This window comes from Pezoporus flaviventris, unplaced genomic scaffold, assembly GCF_033815535.1.
Source record: "Pezoporus flaviventris isolate CSIRO_AGI_PZ_B2104156 unplaced genomic scaffold, CSIRO_AGI_Pfla_v1 ptg000066l, whole genome shotgun sequence".
In the NCBI taxonomy this organism is placed as follows: Eukaryota; Metazoa; Chordata; class Aves; order Psittaciformes; family Psittacidae; genus Pezoporus; species Pezoporus flaviventris.
Window position 1 is genome coordinate 2563183 of NW_026892614.1, and position 25806 is coordinate 2588988.

Below are 25806 nucleotides of genomic sequence, written 5' to 3' on the forward strand. Positions count from 1 at the left end.
CTGTGTCCATTCAGGGGCATGGCAGGAATTAAATTACAGGATGAGAACTGTGAAATGTGTGCAGGTTTCCATGCAGGTATGTATGTGTGGAGAAGCTTCCCTCAAGTAGGCTGGAAGTATGCATCTTGGTTTAAGCTGTTTTGGAAAGCAGGCTGGGCAAGGCGTATGGACATGGCAGGGAGAGTGACTCTTGGTCACCCAAGAACTGATGGGAGATGCAACAAAAATCTCTGTCAGACCTGCTGGTGTTCCCAGTTTGGCGCTGGTGCTTGAAAGCTGCGCAGTCCTCGCTGCCCCGCGTTGCCCCTGCAGAGGGAGCAGCAGTGCCGAGACTGGGATGAATTGAGGGTTACACCCAGTCTGGAGGGGGATCACACCACTGAATCTTGAGCTGGGGGGGAAGGACATGACTCCCCTCACACGAAAGATGGTAGCTGCGAGCCATAAGCTGTTCTGGAGCCTTTGGTGTGACCCCAAAGAAGGCACAGATGTGATGAACTTCTGTGTAAAGAGCAGCTCAACATAATCTTTCTGTAGCTCTTCTCAAGGCCAAGCAATGCTTTATTGTGATCTTGCCAGAGTAATGGTGGCATAGTCCATGTGGCAGCTCACCCAAATGTCCCTCTTTCTTTCTCCATCAGTTCTGCGTACCCTTAGTTGGAGCTAGGTGTGTACTGAGTGTTTGTACACTGAGCTGTCTCCTCCTGCCTGTAAACTGTGGAAGGACCTTACAGTGACACTGCCTGTTCTGCTCCTGAGTAGGCAGCTTTGGTTTCCAGGCTGTCAATTTGCTCCTTCCATCAGCATGAAAAACAAACTGCAGACCAAGAAAGTAGGGCAAAGGACTGCCCTCGTCTCCGTTATAGGCTCTCACCTTTCCTCCCACACAAAACAAAACCTCAGCAAACAGCACAGTCCCAGCAGTTTTTCCCTCTCCTCCCTGTTCATGCAGCTAGAAGGAGGTAGTACCATGGCAGGAGACACTGTGGTTAATTGAAATGCTGCTCTCCAGCACAGGTAGCTCATTAGTCTGGTGGCTTGCTCTGGAATTCTCATCTTGTTGGAAATGGAGATTGTGTGGCTCCTGCAGCCCCTGTGATGAGCACTTCCCCCTCCTCCCCTAGCCCATGCATTCCCTCGGAGAACCACTTTGGTGGGGTGTGCATCCGCACAGGCATGAGCATGTGTGTGAGTGTATGCAGGTATGCCTCTGTTGGTGTGAGCTCCTTTTGAACTGGCTCACTTAAGGGAAGAGCAAATTCTGGGTGATAATGTGGTTGTTTCTCTGATTTGCACTAAAGCTGAAGTTGCAAAATCAATACAACAAATCTGATTAGATGTCAGAACCTGTTTCTGTTTCTCTTTTCTTTTTCTCCCCTCACCTGATGCATATAGTGCTGTATCATAACAAACTAGCCCAGAAATAGGCTTTTTCAACTGCACTGCAGTAGTGGAAAGAGAATAAAAACACAAAAAGACCAAGTCAGCTGTCAGGAAAAAAAAAAGTGTTTGGGTTTTTTTATTATTTTTTTATTTTGCAAGCAGAAAAAGCTGCTCTCCTTTTGTCTTGTGAGCTGCAATTGTCTGTCACGAGCTCAGAGAGGCTGAACGTCTTGGTCTGAACTGTAGTTTTGGAAGATTAATAAGTTCATGAAAGTCCTTGCAGCCTTATAGCTCTGTGGTTAAGGATGAAGAAATGTTGTATCCTGGTCGGAGACTGGGCTTGTCATAACTCCTGGGAATCTGGCTACCACTTGGAGTGGCAGTGTCTTGTCATGTTTTTCCCATACCTTCAAAACAGGAATAAAACCGACCCATCTCTTCAAGGATTTGTGGGGCATAATAAACATAGCACTTTGAAATCTTGGAATAAAAACAGTAATGGAAGAGCAGAGTGCTGCTGTTAATAATATCAGTGCTATTGCTGATGCTGTTGTCAAGGCTTTTTTTCAGGACCAGGTACTCGCTCAGAAAAATCCCAGTGGAAAAATGAATTCTCTGCAGAGGTGGGTTTAAAATAAGGGCTGGGTCACCCTATGTAGGTAAGATAGAATAAGGCTGTAAAACACACAGTGGGCTTGAAAATGTGCAGCACTCTGGATTTTGGAATACAATGTGTCATCTGAGCCAACGTATATGAAAGGAGGAAACAAAGAAAGAGTGTATGTGTGAATCAGTGAAAACAATGCTACCTACATATAAATTTAGGAAATGCATAATAACAAATTGGAAAAAAAATTACTCTATTACTCCACTACTCCTAAAAGCCTGATCAAAATAGCATTTCCATGAATTTCAAAGATTAGTAGTGACCCCAAACTCTAGCTGTTGCTACAACTGGCCTTTGAGATGACTGTCATACCATGTGAATTTTACTCTGTTGAAGCCACATATAACAGTATGGTGTAAAATAGCTCTCCTAGTACATTATCCTGCTGGAATGATGTTGTGCTAGCTCTAATGCTTTGTCAATTCTGAATAGCATGTCGTAACCTACTGCACAGCTCAGTGAAGGTCCAGCTCAGCCCTGCACTGATTCTAGCTGATCCTTGATATACCTACCTCAGTATCTTCCCACAGATAGATAGGTTTATTCTTCCTCACAGCACTCAACTACTTGCTGTTTCAAACCCTTGCTCAGTCATCTGAATGGGTTCTCCCTCTTTGGATAGCTACCATAGCCTGGTAGCAGAGTACCCATCACCTCTGTCAAGAGATGTTAACTAGTTCACCAAATTCTGATGATTAAATAAGCAGCCTTTTGCTGGTGCCCTTTTTGTCTTTGGCAGAAATGCTGGTGTCTCTAAGTGTCCAGAGAAAGAAGGAAAAAGGGAAGAGGAGATATTTACATAGGGTTGACCTTGTTTTGGATAGTCAGGTCTGAAAGATGATCCTGTTTCTCATCTTTGGGTCACACAGCAGGTGAGATCTTGGCAGAATGAAAGACTAGATAAGGAATTAACCTGGGTATCTCCTCCCCTGGAAGGACATGGCCTGTGAATTTGTTCCCCTCTGGATCCAAAATAATAGTCCACAATCGTCTGAGATTGGTCTCCAAATGATTATACTTATTGCACTTAGGTAGATTTTTGCCACATTAAGCAACAGATGGATTATTGTGCTTTATCTTCAAAGCATAGTGAATATTAGGTGTAATCAGGAAAACAGACTGTCATTCTCTTTGGAGTGCAGTTATCATGGTTACTGGGACTTCAGGAGCCACTGCGTAGTCCTGGATACAGGGCTGGGAACCAGCAGATCTGGCTCAGCCCTGACCTGGGAGGCAGCCAGAATATGTCCTGCTGGGGCATCTGTTGCCCTTGTCACTTAAACTAATGTTCAGGTGGGCACAGATATGTTTTCCCATTCAAGCTCACACACTGGCAAATGTTATTCCTGGTCACATGCTGTTGTCTCATTTCTCTTTAAAATCCTGCTGAACCCATTGGCAATGCTGTAGATCAGGAAGGAAACAGTCAGCATCAATTTCACCTGTTTATCTATGTAGCAAACAGAAGAGCACAGAGGAGAGGAGGGGGAGATGCTGTAAATAAGTAAGAAGCATTGCTGGATCCAAGCAACTGGAAATGGAAATGCATTAAACTGTTTCAATCAACTGTTGAAGTCATAGCTCTCTGTCAGTGCTCTTGCTGGTTCCCTGCTCCCTCTGAAACATAAGCCTTGATATTATCTGCTCCATTAAAAGTGCTCTTGAGACATGCTTTTGGCATGGAGATGTGTCTGCAGAGTGGCTAGGACTGGGCTTTTGGCTCCTGAGAGCTCCCTGCAGCTCTCCCTGCCGATGTGAAGGGAGTCTAAGAGAAATGAGCCTGTCTGTGGCCAGAGTTGACCCATGTCTGTGACTGAGCTGGCTTATCTGTCTTGCTACTTGGCCATGTGAGCTGGAGTATGGAGCCATCTGCTAAGAATTTTAGACTTAGCTGGTTTCATTTCTGATCATATTTATTAATAGTGACTTTTAATTTTTTTTTTACTTTTTCATCAGCAAGTCCATTCTGGTACCCTCCTTCAGGCTGAGAACCACAGTTCAGGAGCTAACTTGGGGGCAGAAAGTGATTTTTCTGCCCTTCCAGTGACTGAGGCTTTCCTACCATTCCATTCATACTTTAGTATAACAGTTCTGCATGGTACAGGTCTGCTCCCAAGAGAAGGAAACCTTGATCTCTCCTACCAACCAAACTTCTGGGGTGTTCTGGTTTCGCTTAGACCATCAGAGGCTTCAGAATGGACAGATGGTCTGGGGAAGGTGTATCTACATTCAAAGCCATGTGAAAACTGAGCCTTCTGCAAGTTCAGTGTTCGCAAACCTTGAGACCTTCGTTGGTGAAAAGAAGAAAATCATTTGTAGTCATGGGCATGACCTCAAGCTGCCAGTCTGAGCAAAGCCTGACCTGGTTGTTAGGTTCCACTTTGAAGAAAATCCTCTCTGCTTATCCCCTAATTTGTTGTACAGAGGTTTGTGTGACTGAGCTGAAAGTATCTGTATTATTTATGTGTTTCTACCAATACACAGAACCCTCGTGCTCCCCCATTAGGAGAAGAGAGTTCTGTTCCTGAATGTCAACACGCTTTCTGCCCATAGTATTGTGTCTGGGATTAAGCTGCTTAGAGCTTGTGTTTGTGCACATAGCCCTGCCTTTGGTGATATGGTGTTAGGATTGCTCACTCCACTTCCCAGTGCGTGGGTTGCTAACAACTAATTAGAGTTGTCAGTATAAGGACAGGCTGAAGGAGGAACCAGTTTTACTCCATCATGGCTGTAAATCCAGATGGCCGCAGTTCAGAGCACAGTAACAACCACAGAGGCTTAACTGGCCCCGGATTTGTTTCAACAGTTACCGTCCCTTGGTCCTGAGGCCTGGCAGACAGGGGATGTGACAGCATTTATATCACTTTTGGATTGGGTCTTAAGATGAGGTTGTACCAAACGTAGCTGAGAAGAGGATGGCTCCTGTTTGATAAGGACCTGTTGGCCCTCTTTTCCTGCTACCATAAGGGTACTTAGCTGAAACCTTTTCCTTCTTTGTGACTACCTTTCTGTTTGTGGAACAAAGCCCCAGGAGTCCCAGTGCTGCTTTTACAAGGTGTTTGTTGTATGCAGCTTTGAAGGAAAACGACTTTCACACACTAAAGCAGCTGTATGGATTTTGGCTGGCCACAAGTATTCTCCTTAGTTCATAGCAGTTAGGACCTGCTCTGCAGGACCCTGGTCTTTTTTCCACTTGCTGCCTCTTGGGGAAGGTTCCCGTGTGCTGCCTCTCACCAAGATTTTCTTTGGAAGTCTCCCTTGTGCCCCGAGCACTTTTGCAATTTTCCTCTTTGATTGAAATCGTTCTGACAGTGCTTGTCTGCATGGTGTGGTGGCCAGGAGATGCAGGAGACTCGAGACATAAACCAAAAGCCCAGATGGCAGGGAGAATTCACCAGAGCAGGTTTTGCAAAGCTGGCATGTTCAGTCTGTGGCACTACACATCGAATGCAAAGTACAAGGAGGCCACCTCGCTATTGAGCTGGGTAAATGACTGTGACAGAAGAGAGGATGACACCCAGACACACGTGTCAGGAAGGTGGGAGCCCTCTTTAAAGAGGGGACCTGGGTCTGCTCTGTAAGACTGCAGCCTGCCTGCACTGTCATTGAGCCTTTGTGCAGCTCTTTGCTCAGCTCTAAACACCTCTGAAGTTGTAATGTTAGGCTGAGGAAAAACTTATGTGAGAGCTCCTCGCCTAGAGAGATGAATTTGTTTGTTCAGAAGAGAGCGGGTTTAAATCAGCTAATCCATTTCTCGGATATTGTTGGGAGAAACAAATACGCTTTCCATAAGCTGCCATTATCCCTGTTTTTGGCCAGACTCTCTGGGAAGAGCAACTTAATTTTATCAAAAGAGAGAGACATCCAAGCTACACAGTTTTGTCAGGAAAGAAGACGCAAGAGCCGTATAGACACAATGGATGGCACACGGTCATGTCTCTGTGGACAATTTCTCACCCATCCTAGCCCTTTCAGGGCTGAGCACTGCATCTCGTACTGTTGTAATTCAGACACTCCTTTTAAGGTTTTGCTGCCGTGGCAGCTATTTCCCCTATATATCAATCTGTGGGGATATAAACCAACTCCAGAATCCTCTCAAATGCTTTGTGCTGGGCATCCTGCAAGGCTATGCATGTTTGGGTCTTGCCCAAGTGTGTCCTTACCTTAAAGCCACTGGAGCATACTGCTGCCAAACTACTGTCAGACACTTTCCCAGTGCTTCCCATCTTGCTGTTCTGAAGAAACCACTTAGGTTTTGAGCCGTTTTGTTGTTTGAGTTTAGGCCTTAAGTGAAACAACATGCATCAAAGATCTCTGAACTGCTATACAGCTTGTAGTATGCAGACTGCATCGAGGCAGCCTGGCTGGAGGGAGAGGTTGTCCTGGCTCTGCTTCTTTTTTCATGTGGATGTAACATGTATTCCTCTCTAACACGGGCTGTGAGTACTTCTACCATGGACCTACCTTCACTCACCAGGTCAGAAATGGTGAGCTTGGCATGGCAGCTGTTGCCAAGCTTTCTCTCTTGGTCTGCACAGCACCAGTACATGTCCAGGAGATGTGGGAACTGGGCAAAGGGCCATGGATCCTGGCACGTGGCATGGCAGGAGATTCCCTGCCAGAGGTGATGGACAGAACTGAGTATATGTGGCACGCGTTAGGGAGAAGAAATAATGGTACCTGTTTGCATGGGTTGGACGTAGTGGGTATATTTGAAGGAGAAAAGCCAGTAGAAAAGCCTGGAGATAGGAGAGCTAAAAGAATGGGAAGGTTTGTATATGTGTTCTAGCAAAAGAGAGAGCTGCTGCTGAAACCTGAGCAAAGTGGATTTGGGAAGGCATGCACTGTATGTGGTAACACTGCCTACAGTAGACATGGGGCAAGAGAAGTGGTTAGATGGAGGGAGTTAGAAAACTGCTGTCAGGTCTTATTTTAAGGCTGACATCACAGGACAGGAAAGGAGAGGATTCCCTGTCCCTGTTAAATGCTGCCTCTTGATGACCAGGACATGAGCATGCTCTCCCCATCTGTGGGAGGAGGGATGCCACAGACCAGACCTAGGTGAACCAGGAAGACACTAAGAAGGCAAAAATAGCAGTTCATTTTCTCATGATAACTTTCAGCCTCTGCACAAGAGCCTGAGGCATAGAGAAGTTAAAAGAGCTGTCCACACCTGCAGGGAATCATAGGGCATCAGACCTGACACAGGATCCATGCCAGGGGATCAGAGGCTCTTTTCCCCTCAGCTTCTTTCCCAGAGGGACCTATGCAGTGCCATTTGTGCCTGTGCCTTAGCTTTTTCTCCCATGATTTTGGGGCCATGGCCCATGTCAGGCAGCACCTTTGAAGGTGTAGGAGCAGGCTCCCATGCTATTCCTCACCTCCTCCTTGCACCCTGGCACTAGAGCAGAGCTATTTCCTCCAGCCCAGCTGTAGAGCTGGGGCAGGCACATGGAGGCAATGCACAGAATAGTGATGCTGCTTTTGGGGAGGGGGCTTGCACAGGGAAAACCCTGAGTGAGTCCTGATGTGAACAGAAACCCTACTTGGAAACTGAGTATACTGGGGCTGCTGGGGGGAGGTTATTAGCTGTGACCATCCTGACACCAAGCTCTGAAACAGCACCAATTATGTTCACTCCCTGCCAGGGAACTGTTCTAATGTGAATTATATTTCAGAGGTGCTCAGTCTCTGCTACATTCCAGGATATCTTCCTGCTGCCATTTCTGTGCTGGGACACTATACTGGGAGGTCAAGTTTTTAGGAAGGTCATAGGGGCATTTTGGAGCTTTCTGTGGGGAAAAAACTGTTCAGTTCCTACTTTATGCTTTTCTGCTTGGGCTCTGGGAAAGAAGCTGATTTTTCTTCGAAGCCTGGGAACAGTGTTTTCTCAATGAGCAGAGATCACATTTCCAGCATGCACCCCTCTCACCCTATTTCACTTCTTATAGTTTCTAATTTCCATCCCTCTTTGCCTCTCTGTTGCAAAAACAAATAAACGTGTGTGCACACCCTCCTACCTGATCTCAGCTTTTGCTTAGGATTCAAATTTAATTGGCCTTCAGGATGTGAGGTAAAACAGTTAGTTTTCTTCTATGCACCTGCAAAACTATCATTGGTCCCAGGAATTGACAGACATGCTTAAATTTCCTAGTTGTATGCAGCCCTGTTGCATTTTGTATGATTTCGGAGTCCTTGTTTCTAGGGTCTTGTGTGATTGCGGGAAGCCATCGAAATTTTTCATTACTGTTGACTGGGAGGAAGCTGACTTCTGAGACTGTTTGCTTATTTGCCAAGCTGCAAAGGGATGAGTGGGATGTAGAAGAGACTGAAAATTGCTCAATTTCTGTGGTGAAGAAGAACCTGGGATAAGTCCCTGCTGGCTAAAGAAAGAATGGCAACTGAAAGCCATTCCAGCCACCCCTTTGCATGAGAGCAGATCTTCTGGAACCTGCTCTCACATCTGATGAAATAAGTGCTGTAAATCTCATCCATCTCAAATATGCTACAGCTCTGGGCCCAACTCAGCCAAGCTGTTCTCTCTACAACTACCTGAAAGGAGGCTGTAGTGAGGGTGGGGTTGGTCTCTTCTCCCAAGTAACAAGTGATAGGACAAAAGGAAACAGCCTCAAGCTGCATCAGCGAAGGTTTAGACTGGATATTAGAAAAAAATTCTTCACCTCAAGGCTCAACAGGCATTGGAGCAGGCAGCCCAGAGAAGTGGTGGAGTCACCGTCCCTGAAGGGTTCAGAAAATGTGTAGTCAAGGCCCTTAGTGACATGGTTTAGCGGTGGACTTGGCAGTCCTGGGGTAACGGTTGGTCCTGATGATCTTGAAGGTATTTTCCAAGCTAGTTGATTCCGTAATTCAATGATCCGAAGCATCTGATGTGAGGAATTGGCTGGAATTCCAGAACTAATAGAGGTTCCTGACAATGTCTGTGACTGAGGTCAAGAGGACGATAAATAACAGTGGCATTTGCACTAAACAGGGATTTTCCTTACCAAGTGCTGATTTGCAAAGAGGTATTTTGCTTTCCTTACCAAGTGCTGATTTGCAAAGAGGTATTTTGCTTTCCTAATCATAAGCTAGAATACAGCAGCTAATAGCAACTTAATGTAATATAGATGGACTTAATAGTGCTAGGTCTGCTAGGATTTTCTGAGCAGTTCATAGCTTATGCATAATACAGGCCCTTTACCCAACATCCTGGTATGCTGTAAAATTGGGAACTGGAGCTTAAGGGAAAGGGAGCAGCCACACATCTATGGTGATTTTCTGGAAAGAGCATAGTGGGTCTAAAGGGGTGAGAAGATGGTGGCGGTTGGCTCGGTTAGAGGAAAACTGAGCAACACGCAAAATAAGGGTTTGTGGTTTGGGGGTTTTTCTCTTCCTCTTGGGCTGCTTGTAATGAGGCCTTACAAAAGTTCAAGTTCATGCATGGAAATGGACACGTTTCCATTCTGATTAGCTTTCTAGGAATGAACTCACATCTATCAATGAAAAGATGCAAATGAAACTGTCTACAGGTTTTAAAGTGAGGAATTAAAATGGTTGGGTATTGTGGGGGGATTGGTTTTTAAACCATTTGGGGAAGCTTTATACTCCAATTGACCTACCCAGAATGCTGGGACTCTAGCTTCCTGATCATTGCAAGAAAGCAAAGGTTCTTTGAATCTCTTTCTAATAATTTTGTGCTGTTTGTCCAGACAGAATTAGGTATATGCCAAGCTAGTGCCTTTCACTAGTGGAGCTGAGGAAGAAGGTGAGTTTACCTTTGTGGATCTAAATGTACATTTTCAGTGCAGCATCTACTCAAAGACTGAAGTGACAGAGAATTCAGTGTGTGCCTCAGTAAGCTGTTCCAATGCTTTTTCACTCTCATGGTTCAGATGTCATGACCTAATCTAAGCCTGTCTCATTTCAGTTTCTATCTACAAGCTCTGTTTATGCCTTTGTCTTCTTACGCTGCTGTTTGTTATCAGGAGTCTCTTCCTTGTGTAGTCTGAGATACCAGAACAAGTAATCTCTTAGCCTTTTTTCAGTATGCAATCCAGAAAGTCTCTTTAGCCATTCACCACAAGGCATGTTTTCCAGCCCTTGACTAATTTTTATAGCCCTGTTCTCAGTCTTTTTTTTTTCAACATCATTCTGGTAGCATGGTCACCTGTATTTAAAAGTTTTTCAAAAATGATCTCACCAATGCAGATGCAGAGGTTATGTCCATCTCACAATGAATTTAGTAAGCTTTGGCTTAATCACCCAAAGATTTAAACATCTTTGGTCTATGGAATTAAGCTGAAAGCTGATGTTCACTGGATTACATCAACTCAGGCTCCTCTTGGAATTGTTGGGTTTTTTCCTAGTAAGACAAATTCTTTCCTCAACAGTTTTCTTTTCAGACCTTTACATTATGACCTTTAAAGGTCCAGTCCAACCCAAACTATTCTACAGTTATCAAAGATAAATTGCATGCAGTTACCATAAGCCCATTCCATCAAACAAACCAAATTATCCTGCTTGAGGTATCTCTCTAGTATGTTATTTACTGCTGCATATTTTGTGTCCCTTACAGATGTTGGTATTTTATCCTGACATAGGCACTTAAGGATAGCGATTGTCAGTTATTGCGCATTAAAGCGCTGCCTTTGTGTGGGAGGGAAGGAAGCAAAGCACAAGCCACATCCCAGTGCTGTGCCAAAGTCTTCGCCTTGTCACCCCAGCTGCAAATGGATGTAAGGCCATTCAGACATAAGGTGGTTATGTGTGATGTTGGCTACACAGCCTGAACCGGGGACTTTATCACTGGTATGCTGGCTGGATCTTAACGAAGATGTGAAATAGCATCAGTTTAAGAGGGTCATATGGGATCTTACTAGAGATGTGCTCCTGGAGAAAGTCTTCCCTCTCACTAGAGAGATCTCAATGCACACTTCTAAAATTTCTTTTTGAACTCTTTCGGTTAATGCGGTTTTAATCTGCTTAATGTGGGCTGCATTTGAATAGTATTACATCTTTAATTAGTCTGTTGTGTGGAAGCAAGCCAGGATCCTTCCAATGCCTGAGGATGTTATGACAAGATAGTTACTTTTCTTGTTGCTTTCTCCTCAAACACTACCCAGTTTGTCTGCCAAGGATCCATAAAAACTATATTAATCATCATTCATTTTTTTTAACTTGTAAAGTTGCATTCCACATTCCTCCTCCATGATTTTTTTTTTCTCCCCTGGAATCAGTGAGGGATAAAAAGGTTTATTACTGTTTGTTCTGTTGCTTACATTGACCCAATTGGTTTGTGTTTGTACTCCCGCAGGCAATACATGCAAGGAGGGAACAGAATAATTTTATCTTCTCGGGTATTTACAGGATGCAAACTTCCCCTCAAAGGCCTGGCTAGATGGAGTTTCTCCCCATCTTTTACTACATTCTGTGGCATTTTTATGATCTGCTAGTCTGTTATTCTGCCATTTTTGCACTGTTGAATTCAGATCAGGATGCACAGCTCCAGCTAGTCTTACAAACAGGACACAGAGAAGCCTGTTTTTCCATCCTCTCTGGCTTTTACTACATATTTATCCACAGATTTCCCTAGATTTAAGTCCATACAAATTCTTTGCAGAACTGTACACAGAACTACATCTACTCTCTTCACACCACAGTGGGATGGCTCAGCAAACACTGCTGAAACTTCTTTAAAATGTCCTTTTCACCTGAGGTATCTGATTCTGGGAGGTGGTGTTACGTAACACTGAGAGGCTGGAAGGAGCAGGATATGCCACATTACAGTGTGTGCTGCCACAGACCCTCAGGCTCATAGCTGCTGACAGATTGACTCAGGGCAGGATCCCCTTTCAGATCTTGACACGATGGATGGGAACAAGGAAGGTAATGGCCTTAGTTTTTGTGTCTCAGAAGAGTCAGGAATGTGAATAACAGAAACTTTATGAAACCAGCTTTAGGCATTTATCTATCAGACAAAAATCCAGGCATCAGGATGCCTGTGTACTTCCCACTTGTCCTACGTATTGCCTTTGCTGCAGCCTAAGTCCTCCTCAGTCAACATGGAAAAGACGTGTGATAGGCATGTGCCCACATTACAGGCATGCTGCTCCTCCAAATGGTTCCTGAAGTGCTGCCCAACCTGAGGGCAGCCACAGAAGCAGCCTGTAAGATTGAATGTCAGAGCAGATTTATCCAGTGAGCGGGACTGATAATGAATTTCCTTCTTCTGGTTCAAGTCCAGAGGAGATAGGACAGAGCTGATAGCCAGATGGGGAGGTCGTGGGAGTGGGCTGCTGTCCTTGAGTGACTGCCAGTTCTATCATTCGCCCCCTTCCTGTGTCCTCTGCTGCAGAGGAGACCCAGAGAGTGATTTCTGGGAGCCCACACCACCTGCAGCTGTCAGAATTGACAGCACTCTTCCTAATGCAGGGAAAGACAAGAGCTGTAGGGCTGCGTCTGCTTCAGCAGCGAGGCTGCTGTGCCGCTGCTTCTCTGGAAACACAAAGAGGAGACGTGAGGCTTCCAGTGGGGAAGTGAGTCCTTCATTGCTCACGTCCATACCCTTCTCTGACACAAGTGGTATCATCCATGCCTGAAGAAATCCTCTGCTGTCTCTGTAGGTGATTAGCAGTTTGGGGAATAAGGTGTAGGGAGATGATTGTAACCATTAATTCACCAAAGATACATTCATGAAAAGTTGACAGTTACTGATATAACAGATTCTCCTGGTTTCAGCTGGGATGGAGTTAATTTTTTGCCCAGTAGCTGGTACAGTGCTGTGGTTTTGGATTTAGGATAAGAACAATGCTGATAACACAGCAATGTTTTAGTTGTTGCTAAGTAGCGCTTACCCTGACAAAGGACAGTTTCTCATGCTTTTCCAGTGAAGAGGGGCACAAGAAGCCGGGAGGGAGCAGAGACAGGACACCTGAACCAAACTAGCCAAAAGGATATTCCATACAGCAGAGCATCATGCTCAGTGTATAAACTGAGGGACGGTGACTGGAAAGGGCTGATTGTTACTCAGGGATGGGCTCCGGGTGAGCAATTCTATTGTGCATCAGTTGCGTTTCTTGAGGTTTACTCCTCTCTCTCGTTATGTCCCTTTCCATTTTTTACTATTATTATTATTTTATTATTATAACATTCTACTTCAGTTAGTAAAATGTCTTATCTCAACCCATTGGTTTTATCTTTTAGTAACTCTCTTCCCCATCACACTGGCGGTGGGGGGAAGTGAGCAAGAGGCTGTGTGGTACTCAGTTACTGGCTGGTGTTAAACCAAAATAGGTTAAACCACAACATAGATAAAACACTTCCCCCCCCCCCCATAATTAGTTAACAGAGGAAGAGCTGCACGCATGCACTTACGAAACTCAAACATTTTAGATGTGTGCAGGTAATGCTGTGCAGGATGGAGGTGGACGATGGGACTTTCAGAAGACAGAAATGGTGGCTATTTGGCAGCTAGCTTTTTGGAGCTGGTCACTATTCTGAAAGACCTCAGCCATTCCATCTGATAGACCACCTGAACCTATCCTCATTTTTCCATCCTTCACCCATGATTGATTTGATCTACCATGATTCATCTCAAGTTGATGATGACAATGATGAAGAGGTAACCATCCAGAGAGTGACAGCAAAAATGCTTACAGTAAAAAATGCTCTTACCTCTCCTTTCTCTATGCTATATATCTGATCATGTGGTTTTAAATTGCATAAATTTCTTAAGTTCCTGTATGCACCACCCCCCTTGTTACATTAATTCTCATGGGAAAAATTGCTTTGATACCTGTTGACCTCAGCTGCTTCATCTATGAGACTGAATGTTTGCCATAAATCTTGTAGTTTGAGCATCCTTTCAGCCTCGTTCTGAACAGTTACATTTTCATTGTCGTCATCTTCAGATGAATCAAGTTCAATCAAGAGTGAAGGATGGAAAAATGGGGTAATGATGACAGTTAGCAGTGCACGATATTAAATAATTGGCAGCAGAGCTCCAAGGTAGTGGAAAGAGAAGTGATGGAAAACTGGGTGTTGTTGCTCTATGCCAGGTTCTTCCTTCTTGGTCCAAATTCCCTGCTAGGCCTGAAGGAGAAGCTGAAGAAGAGCATGATTTGTATGGGGAAGCTTGTCCTCCTTCCTCACTGTAGGTAAGTGGAGAACCACTGTACTAACTCTTCCTGGTCTAGCTTTGCCCCATGTGTCCTTTTTACTTACTAGTACAAAAAAAAAAATCAAAGTAAACATATTAAGGATTGCTGGTTAATATTTGGTTATCCTAATTGCCTTGGATCCACCCTCCTTTCCCTCCCAGGGCTCTTCCTGGCTTGAATCTTTCCACTTTCCAGCTCTGATCCCACCACCCTATCATTAAAGCAGGTCTGACTTTTTAATCAACATTTATGCTTTTGGCTATGCTGCCTCTTGCTTTGCCTGCCTATTTGGAAAGCAGCTGTGGAGGGACTGACCATCTAGTACTCCCGGTGTAGCTTTCAAACTGAAAACAGAAGGTGAGGTAATGCTGTAGCCCAGCTGTGAGCAGAAGACTCTGACCACCTGTGTCCCAAGAAATTATTGCACTTCTAAAGCAGGGACTCTTTTCCATTTTGACAAGGCTGCAGTTCTCAGGAGCTCTTCTTCCTGCATCCCCCTCTTCTTAGCTTTCAGTTCTTTTATTAAATGGGTCAAAATATATGGAGGCGATTGAATTGCTCTGGAAGCTGGTGATGGAATAGGAGCCTGTTGCTGTTGGATTACCACTTGGAGTTATAAGTCACCTCTGCCTGGTAGCCCCTCTGGTTGCGGGTGAGATCCTCCATAGGAGACCTGGGGAAACTCAGTCAATTCCTTGTAGGTGGCAGCTGCATACTCTGGACATGAGCCCTAGCACTGGCACTAATTGGATGCTGACTGGAGTCCAAAGAGTTATCACTATATTTGCTATGGAAAACATACAGGCTGGCGTCTGTTTTCCTTTCCACAGTAGCTCCATTGTGGCACACAGCAGCTCAAACACAGGAGGTATCTCCTGTGCCATAGCAGGGAGTGCTGCCCAAGTTTCAGATGAGTGTTACGACCCAGTTTACTGATGGACTCATTAAACGAGGCACTGAGAGTTCACAGAGGGGTTCATATGCGGGATGGCACTGGTCACTTTGTGTGGGTGTCACACAGGCATTCACTTTGGTCTGCGTTCACCCACCTAGCAGAGACGTGAGGGCTCGATCACCTTAGGCTCCCTGTGCAGGCACACCATGGAGGGAGGTAATGCCAGCTATAATTACTATCCGAATCTTCCTCTGGAGATGTTGGCCTCAGTGGCTTTGGAGAGAGGTGGCATTCCTAACTTGAGTTCCTCAATGCAGAGGTTAGATGGGATAGATTGGGCTTTAAATTTTTACCATATTCCAGCTAGCTCTGGGCTTGCTGCCAATCCTGGGGGGATGATCAGTTCTTTCTCAGTTGTTCCAAATTCTCAGGAATGCAGAGGACCTATGCTAGGACAATGAACATCACAGGCTGGCTCTTTTCCCTCCATTTTCCCTTTACACCGTGGATGGGAGCATAGGGAATGGATTCTGTTGTGATGGGCCAAGCAGCTCTGCTTCCGCTCACAAGGTTGCAAATGGTGCCTGTTGATCTCTGCCCCATTATAGGCCCCTGTGCCCTGCTTGTCTCTGCCAGGACATGAGGAAAGTCAGAGCTGTAGATCCAGGTTTCTCTTGTATTTTTTCCTTTTCCAAGCTTTTTACATGTGATTCCTCTGGCATTTGGAACTCTAGGACAGTGTTTCTGCCCTGAGAAAACAAAACCAAAATAGGAACTAAACCTGTGCTTCTGCCACCTGAAGAGCAGAAGGGGAGAAAAGGGAATTGTAAAGATACATATACAAGTATACATACACATATATATAAAACATCAACATCGTCTTGTCAAGGACTTTGGGAGAGGACAAGAAGGCTAAGAATTCTCTCCTTCTAGTGTTTTTTGATGTTAGGGGTACTGGGGATTGGACAGTTGATCACTAGAACATAAAAACACCTATGGGGAGGACTTGCAGTAGGCTTAAGCTGCAGCAATGAAATTGGGTTAGATGGTAAGAAAAACTAGTGATAAACTCTGAAGGAAGAGGAAAGATGTGTATTCTCTGTTTTGGAAGAAGAATTTCATTTGGTTCTTTTTTTGTGGCCACGAGGATGATCAGGGGACTGGAGCACCTCCCGTATGAAGACAGGCTGAGAAAGTTGGGGCTGTTCAGCCTGGAGAAGAAAAGGCTGAGTGGAGACCTCATAGCAGCCTTCCAGTGTCTGAAGGGGGGGCTATAGGGATGCCTATCACTGTAGTGATAGGACAAGGGGTAACAGGTTAAAACTTAAACAGGGGAAGTTTAGATTGGCTATAAGGAGGAAATTCTTTCCTGTAAGGGTGGTGAGGCACTGGAATGGGTTTCCCAGGGAGGTTGTTAATGCTCCATCCCTGGCAGTGTTCAAGACCAGGTTGGACGAGGCCTTGAGTGGCACGGTTTAGTGTGAGGTGTCCTTGCCCATGGCAGGGGAGTTGGAACTTGATGATCTTAAGGTCCTTTCCAACCCCAACTATTCTATGATTCTATGGTTTTATATATTTCTTTTCCTTAGTTTGCACTTGCAATGAGTTGCTTTGTTCCCAGAACTACCCAGCTGAGTAGCTCACCTATGAATTATTGAGTAGTAAGATAACTGGTCTCCTGCCAAAAGTTAATGCATGTAGGATGCTTTTGGGGAAAGACTATCATTGGCTGACTGTTAGTGGATGTTTGGATCTAAACTATTTATATGCTATTGGGAGAGGCATGTCACTGCCAACTCAATTTGTTAAACAGAAACATGTAATAACAGATGCATGGGTATGAGCTGACATCTCGTTATCTTCTAGCAGACAGAAGCAGAATGTGAGCAGAGAGTTGGTGGTCTGACAAGGCTGCTCATGGGAGGGCTCCCCTCTTGAGGGTATGTGAGTGGGCAGGAGAATCTGAGATCCACCCTAGCCACCACCCTGCTTCACCAGCCTATAACTAGCAAAATCGGCTGTGAGTTAGAGACAGTATTTTCGTGTTAGTCCATGATGAAAACAAAACAAAACAAAACACACACAATAAAAATCTAGATTTGGGTTACGCCATTAGTCTAGCAGTAATGGAAGGTGTTACCTCTGAAATGCCCACTCTTTTGCACTCTTTATTTCTCTTGTGCATAACTTTGTTAATTGGGTGGTATGTGGGTGGGGGGAGGATTATCAGCCTGCATTTCACATACAAATGTGTTTGTGTCTTCTGTTCATACCATCTTTTCCCACTTATCTCTTTCAATTATGAGAGCGTACCGGTTTGAAACCAGGCACTTGAAAGTAAGTGAGGCATGAGAATAAGGTGGCTTCACACTGCAGGAGAATACTTGTCTTTGTACTGTCTTGCTAGCATGAATTAATTGGGCAGTGAGTCTGAGTGGTGTTTCAGCATGTCTGAGGCAGATCTTTTTTGAGGAGGCATATCTGTGAGGCAGAAGGTCTGGATACTCCCACCTGGGATGGACTTTCTTTAAAGCACTCCAGAAAGTCAGTGAGGGGTCTCATGTACTAATCAGCACAGCTCATCATGCATAAGAGGAAATACTTTAGTAAATCCCTCTTTATTAAAACAAGGTGAAGACTGGTTGAGCTAATTGGCTTGGAAAGTTCAGAGAAGAGGAAAGCAGAAAAGCTGGTAGTGAATATATTTCATTTGCTCCTCTTTTGAAAGCAGTCAACTAGCACAGAACTAAGCCTTCTCTGCTCTGAGCCCCGCTTCTCCAGACCCTGCACTTGCTTGTCTAGCAGGAAAGGGATGCAAAAAATTTGTTTTGTTTGAAATAACAATACTTGTGACTTGGCTTTCAAGCACTTTGCAAAAAATACACATTTTTATCTCTTTATAAGCAGGGAGACTGAAATGCAAAGGCAAAAGGCATAGAAGATGAAAGAGATATTCTGGCTTTTAGCTAAAATAGGTTGAAAAAGCTTCCTCCATCTCCTCTCCTCTAACTTTCAACTATATGATCTCTCAGAAACAAGCAGATGAGACTGGGCTTGTAAATATTACTGGGTTATTTGTCTCCACATGGAAAACTGTTGGTGCCTAATGTTCATTCTTGTGGTGTGGGTGCTGTTGCAAGGAATAGAATTGCTTCTCTGTGATTTCACAGCCTTGTGACAGTAAAAGAGCATCTCAGTTCCTCAGATAGAGAGCTCTGGTCTCTCCTAGATCTGAAACTATACAGTTTTCTAACTGCTGTGAAAGCAGGGATGCAGTATCTTTGGTGCCTGTGACATCTTTATTACCCCACATTATGGTACTAGATGGCGGATGAGGAAGGCACGGTTTGCTTGGATTGCTTTGGTTGTCTAGAGAAGATTAGGGAAGACCGCATCCAGTATGGCTGCAGAAGGGTACCTGTCAGAATTTAAATGGATGCTGGACGGGGTCATACAGGTCTCATAAGACCCGAATAGCAGCCTGTGCTTATTTGCTTTCCAGAGAGAAATTACAGCCTGGTGTTGTTAGCCATTTTGGTTAATGAAATACTCCTAATAATTATAATTAACCATGAAATGCTGTCTTTCATACCAGGTTATTTGTGTGTCCTTTGCAATGTTAATCCAGCAAGTGAGTGGTCAATTAGCTGTCAACATGGGCTAAGGTGAAGACTACAAGCAGGACTCCCACTGAGTCTGTGATTGCACGGCTAAGCTTGGAGGCAGTCATTCAGCAGTGAGATGAGACCTGCTGAAAATAAAGCTGTGTCCTAATCTAGCAAGGCTTGCTATTTTCATCACTTGTGTTACATGTTGCACTTTGTAGATTTAAATAAAAATGTAAATGTGACTGGATCTGGAGGGTAGAGTAGAGGGTGTTTTTCACAGGGTAGGAAGCCTGGGCTGAGGGCTGAAGCACAGGTCAGGATACAGGACTCATGCTGCTTCTGCCTGCTGCTCCTGGCTCATGTGACCTCAGGCAGGCTGTCTTTCTGCTTCTCTTTCTCCACCTGGACACTGCTGCCCTATGGTTCTCTTTGCAGCAGAGGAAGCATTGTGGAAAGTATATCCCTATAGAAAAATGAGAGTGCAGCTGCCATGGGCATGGTGCAACACAAGGCGGCTGACTACCTGCAGGGATGCCTGTTGTCAGCTGCTGGTCAGGGCGCTACAGAGGGGTGAAGGGCTATCTGTGAGTCAGAAAGCAGGTTATGAGTGTGCTCCTCAGTTCTGACAGCCCTTTCAAAACGAGCCAGCAGTGGTTATTGACCAGGATGTTCTATTCATAGCCCTCACACTACAGTGGGAAAGCAGACTTTGCATGTGTCGTGCATCATAGTGTTGTACTGTGGTGTTTAGGATTTTTGACCTTCTCAGTTCTTGCCTCTCTTAATGTGAGGTCTGTTCACCCACTGTTCCCCTATTCTATGGATGCTGGTTTGTATTTCAGCTTGTCATTGATCCTTGTGCATCAGTCCACTCCAATATGAGCCTTTCTTGCCTTTCATCCACACCAGATCAGGCAACTTCATGACAACATCCACATTTTTTAAAGTGGAAAAAAAAAAACAAACCACTTCAAATTTTCTTTCTGTATTTACCCAACAAGTGAAAAAAATTCCACAGTGCATCACTGCCATCGTGGGATGCTCTGACTTCACCGCTGGTGAAAGAAGCCTCTCTGCCTTCTGGAGGCGTGTGGATTTGATGAGAACCTGCAGCAATGAGACAGCATTGCAGGAACCATGGAGTACCCCTTCTTGAGCTGTGACCACACAGGATAGTACAGTAACAGTGTAAGAACACTGGTCTCTCCCCCAGCACTTTGGCTTTTGTAAGGAAGGACATTCCTCCCTTCCTCAAGGCTAAATAAAAATAGACTTAAAACAAATACTTACAGGCTTGACCATAGCTCAACAAGCAGTGCACTTCTTGCTTATCCAGCAGGATGAGCATTTCAGTCCTGGTTATTTCCAGTGAAACCAAGAAAATAAGAGGTTATTGGGGAACAAAGCAACACCCCTGGACACTTGACATTTCTCTGTTGTGCGTCCCTTGCTCTTGCCCTTCATCATTATGAACACTGTGCTAGCTTAGCAACCCTTCGGTGCAGAGCATCTGCTCCGGCTCACAGCAAGGGAGCTGCCTGCAACCCAGTTTTGCCTTAGGGTGCCTGGCATGCTGGAGTAGGTTGCCTGTATTCCACTGAATTGATTTGCTCCCAGCGAGCTTTTCCTGCTGCAAAGGCAGGCTGCCAGTTTAACAAGGCTGCTGGAGGAGCCTCACTCTTTCAGTGTTGCCTAAAATGGTAATTCACTGCCCTCTTCACCCCTTTCATCACTCCTCCTCTCAGCTATCTCTTCTAGAATTAAGTTGCATGCCAAGAGAAAACAGTAATCATCTATATTTGCTGTGTTTCTTACCAGGGGATCCCGAAGCCCTGTACAAGCAGAGAGGTTTTTTAACCTCCTTGAAAGGCTGCAACCTGCTGCTTGCAACATGGCTGCTTCAGCTACATGCACAGGAGTTCAGGAGAGATACAGAAAGGCATTTGAGGAGCCTCTGGACAAGGACTTCTGCCTTTGGAAATGGGCTAAAAACTGGGGTTGATATCCAAGCTCCCAAAGAGTACCATGGCAGCTTAATGAGCCAGAACAGAATTGCTCCCTTGCAGCCAGCAGGGATGCTGCTTCCCTGTGGATATGAGAGGCACCTGGAAAATCATTATCATTTCCTGCAGCTCCCTAAAGGTGTCCATGCAGGGAGCATGCTGGAGGTCTCTGCTCTGAGACAATCACCATCTCATATGTCCTGGACCTGTTTGATTCCCAGTTCTGGGGAATCAGAGCACCAGCTCAATTAAACAAGCTTTATTTGCGTTTAAGACTGAAATTGGAAAAGGCTGTGTTTTTATCTGCTAGGGTTTGCAGACTGATTCTAGCCTTGATAGTGGGTCTTCCTTTTGTGTACAAGCTACTTGAAGAAATATGGGCTCCCCAATAGTCACTGGAGGCCAGAACCGATGTCTGGCTCTGTAATTGCTGTTGACCTTTCTTTGCTTTCATGTCTTCTGGCGGCTTTCGGGAATAGTGGCCCCTTGGCATAGGACTGCATCCTTTGCAATGATGGGATGACCGGCTTCAGCTCTCTCTCCAGAAACCCCAGGGGCTCCAGGTTTACCTGCAGAGTTGATGCTCACTGGGCATTTCCTAGTGCCAGAGGCAAGAGGAGAAAATGCAATCAGTTTTTATTATATAGGCACTTTCAGACATTCCCTTCGCAAGGTGATAACATAGGCCCAGAGCCTGTCCCCGTGTAAATCATGTAAATCCCGTTTCCCAGCTGAAGAAGATTAAATATCTTCTGCATCCTTGGCTGCCCTGCTGCTTCTGTGACCTAAGGAAGCATCTGGAGTCTCCCACCCCTACTCCTCTGTGGCCCTTTACCAGCCCCAGACACTTCCTTGGTGTGGTCCAGGAGGCCACTTTCCTTGCAGCATGTGTCCTTGCAGAGGGCACTTTGTGCAGTTTCAGACTTTTCTCTTCCCTGTCCCAGCTCTGTATAGAGATGCAGTGAGGGAAACTGCTCTCCAACCCTCTCTGTCCTCCTCATTGGATAGATTGCATTGCATAAATCTGGAGCTGCTGTGCCATTTTTTAAGCCTTTCTTTCTCTTTCTCTCCCCTTTTTCTATTTTTTTTTCTTCCTTTTTCCCCCCCTACATCACCAGCTAACCTTCATTATAATGTGAGACCCCACCGACTTCAATTAAGGAGCAGATGTGACCCAAGAAATGGGATAGCAGCTAGGGATGGAGATGACACATTCATGGCACTAGGTCTAATCAAACAACTTCTCACATTATTCTCACTGTGAGGTGGGAGACGTGTGAGCCAAAGGCAAGTCAGCACTTGGAGCACCCGCAGAGACACATCACTAGCAAAGCCATCTGTAATGAGCTGACCATGCCACTCAGCACGGCAACATGAGCTCAGTCAAGGGCTGTTTTTAATCCACTTAAGTGCAGCCAAGGGCCTGGAGGCTGAGAGTTGGGAACAGGTACCTAGAAAACAATCAGCCACTGTCAAACAAGAGCTGTCAGGTGGAGGGGATGCTTGCACACTGCGTACCCCCAGATGCAGACCTTGGGAGAGGGGACACTGTGCACGCAGACCAATGGGGTGGTGCATGTACCGCCTTCATCTGTGGTGAAGATAGAGATGGAGCTGTAGATGGGTCTTGCTGGGTCAGGCTACAGGGGGGGGAGTGACTGGTGTACTGGAGCTCTCTGGGCACACTTATGTTCAGGGCAGCAGGGAGGCTGCGTAACCCATTGTTCCTGGTGGAGCTGTGTCTGTGGTATTGCAGATGCTGTGTGTTGCAGGTCTTTGAGCCTGTCTCTGCTTGACAGCTCTGTGGACCTTTAGAGGAGGCAGGCGCTTTGTAGATCTGTAGCGCATAGAATTTTCTGTGGAAGAGAGATGCTTTGAACCTGGACAAGGTGAGCTGTGATTGTGCTGGAGGTGCTATAAATTGTTACATTCAGGCTAACAGCTGTTTTGTGCTCAGGAAGTTCCTCTCATTTTAGAGGAAGAGCTTCTGGTTGTTCCTGTGCTGTAGTGTTTTAATTGTTTACTTCAAGTGAAACACGTTCATCAGACGGCTGTGAAGATTGAAGTCCTCTGCCATTGCACCAAATAAGGGGTAACACAAGCAATACCAGTCCAGAGCAGTCTTCTTGCTCTGCCCCAACAATGCCCAAGTTGTGAGGTTCCTGTGAATTTTTACAAGTGTTAAAGAAGAAGACGTAGTAGCTTCCCTTTACATAGGAGGTGGCAACACATAACAGTTCTCACTACTGGTAGAGAAGCTGACATGGAGACACATGACTCACCTCCCAGTGTAAGGGAATTGTTGCTAGAGGTAAAAATAGATCCAGAGTACCTGTAGCCAGTCCCTATTGTGTTGATGTATTTGGGAGAGGCCTTCTAACACCCCTTGAGGTCTGTGCTCTGTGGGGACAGTTAGTGTATATCCCTTCATCTGAAGATAACCGTGTCGAATGTTGACCAGAAGAACATGAATGTCACTGCTTGGGAGCATATCTGCCTGCTCAGGGAGTGCAGTTTATACTGGGTATGAGGACCATGGTTATTCTGATTAATATTTGAGGACTGGCTGCAAGCTGTGGCACACAACTGCTGGAGCTGCACTTCTCACATGAAAGATCAAGGCTTGGTAGCTGCTCCGAGCAGTGTCTCAGTGTGGGATCAGTACCTACTAAAGGCCACCCCTACCTAGTAAATAGGAGGGATGTGAGAGGTGGCCCCAGCCCAATCAGAAGGGGATGTCAGATGACTATTGCTGCTTTAGGCTTCATGAAGCCTAGCTCCTGCTAGAAAATCAATATCCTCTTGTTTATCCCCTCAGAGGCACCCCTGTGGTGACTGTGCTTAACAAGGTATGTGTGTTACCTGATGGCATCCCTGTCTGTTGCTCTGTTCTGTCCCCAGTCCCCCCTGTGGTGGAGCCACCCTTCCAGGACGTGCGTCAGGGTATGGGGCGCAGCGTCACCCTGCGCTGCACCATGCTGAAGGGCAGTCCCATGAAGGTGGCCACCTCCGTCTGGCGCTTCAACGGGTCCCTTCTGGCGCAGCCGCTGGCAGAGCAGCAGGACTACTCGGAGCTGAAGGTGGACAGTGTCAGCCGGGAGACCAGCGGCAGCTATGAGTGCAGCATTTCCAACGACGTGGGGGTCTCCACCTGCCTCTTCCAGGTGTCCGGTAAGTCATAGAGTGCACATCGGGGTGAGCTGTTAGATGGGATAGCGGAGAGGGGAAGCTTGCTCCCATAAACTAGTGCCGGTACAGGCAACCCCTACTGCCTCCCCTGAGCATAGTGCTGTGCTCAGAACAGATGAATTTCCATAAGCAAACAGGGAGACCTGCCTCAATCGGGTTCTTCAAATCTGGGATGGAGCTGGGGCAGTTAGTGCCAGCCACTGGTACACTGTAGCAGTGTTTGACCACTTGCCTGAAAGATACTCAAGGCTATACCACCAGTTTTCAAGCTTGGACAGCCTCTATTGTAGACAGGTATTGATCAAGGGGGAGTGAAAGGCTCTCTACATCCTCCTAACAGGTTTCTATCTAATTTTCCCTTTAAAAACAAACAAACAAACAAAAACTGTATGATGTGTTCCTGTACCTTCTTTACGTCTGCTATCTGCCTGCGTTTCATGGTGCCCACTGGGACAAACATGAGCTGGGAGTGAGTACTATGCTCAGTGGATTTGCTGCTCACAGTGTTCTGTGAATCCAGCAGGCACCGTAACAGGACTCCTCTCCAATACCTGCAAAGAGGGATGGCAGAGTTACAGCATCTAAAACCACACATCTGACCTAGTCTCTCCAGCTATCATTAAACCTGAGTTTTCCATGACCCCAGCGTTGACTTGAGCACCAGTTTCTAGAAGAGTTTTCCAGTGAAGTTGCCTTAATAAGCCATAAATTCAGCCAAAATGCTGGTTGTCAGTCTAGGGCCAATTTATAATATTTTTCGAGTCAGGGCTGAACAAAGGAGTATAAATAACATTTGGAGAGGCCTGGTTTTGAAGCAGATCTTTCCAAGGGTTTGGAAAAGCTCAGGTATGCTGTAACTCTGTGATGCTCAGAAATGGGGAAGTCCAAACCACTTATACTGTTTGGGTCCGTTTTCAGGACCTTGCTCCCTTGCCTTGAGATTTGCTGGAATTTGTTTGGCAGTGGATTTTGCTTGAGAACTTTGTCCCTCTCTACCCCTTCTTCACATGCCTGCAACTCTCATGTCACTAAGTGATGCAAACCATATCCTGCTTTCAGCTGCCACAGCAAACTGTGTCCCTAGCAAGCTTTGGAATGCTCCCAGGACCTGAATTTCTTGCTGGAAGTAGTAACAAATGCATTGCCACCTGATGTGCCATGCTGTGCACCACAAGATCCCCTCAGCGGAAAGCAGCGTTCATCCCTAGAAACCACTCACTGGGAAAGCAGCAAGCATTTCTTTTCCTTCCTCCCTTCTCTGTTTCCATAGCATTGGTATCTGATGGTACCTTTTCACCTCCAGACATCTCTGCCTGTGTCTTGGACAGTTAGAAATCAATTAGACCTTCTGAGCTCGTAGGGCAACCTGAAAAATAATCCAGTAGGTAGACTGCTGCGCTTGGGCTGCAGTTGTAATTCTTGTCAGCCGCAGCCTTCCAGTACAAGCAGGGAGGATGGCACAGTCTCTTTTTGTTTCTTCTCTATGAAAGAAGTATCATAAACCTTCCTATCTGACAGGGAGTGAGTGACTCATTTGTGACTGTGAGGTGTTCAGGTGTACTGGAAACAGTGCGTAAATCTGACCAGGGTGGGATTAGTTTCTTCTGTGGTGGGAGATTAACTTTCTGAGTTGTTTTGGAAGGACAGTGAGACATCCAATCCCATCCTCTTGAGCAAGTTGTCAGGGCAGTCCATACTGATCCCCACCTGCACTCTCACTAGCCACAAGCACAGGAAACCCCTGAAAGATGGACTGAAAAACCTTTAGCTCTTCCCATCAGCTGTAAGCAGAAGAGAAAACTTCCCATCAATGGTTAAGTTGCTGGAAAGGGAATTCCAGAAGTATTTTGATGTGCTTTGTTTCTATTTGAATGCTGGTTTTTAGCTTCTGTTTCTATCTTGA

General features: G+C 45.6%; 1 protein-coding gene across 3 annotated transcripts in view; it reads left to right on the top strand.

The window, feature by feature from the left end:
* The window catches only part of MDGA1 (MAM domain containing glycosylphosphatidylinositol anchor 1), a 152706-nt gene that overhangs the window by 72421 nt on the left and 54479 nt on the right, over positions 1-25806 (top strand). For all 3 annotated transcript variants that reach the window (XM_061470920.1, XM_061470918.1, XM_061470919.1), the window contains exon 9: positions 23616-23885. In XM_061470920.1, coding sequence (XP_061326904.1) covers positions 23616-23885 — 270 coding nt within the window. The remainder of the gene's footprint in view (positions 1-23615; positions 23886-25806) is intronic.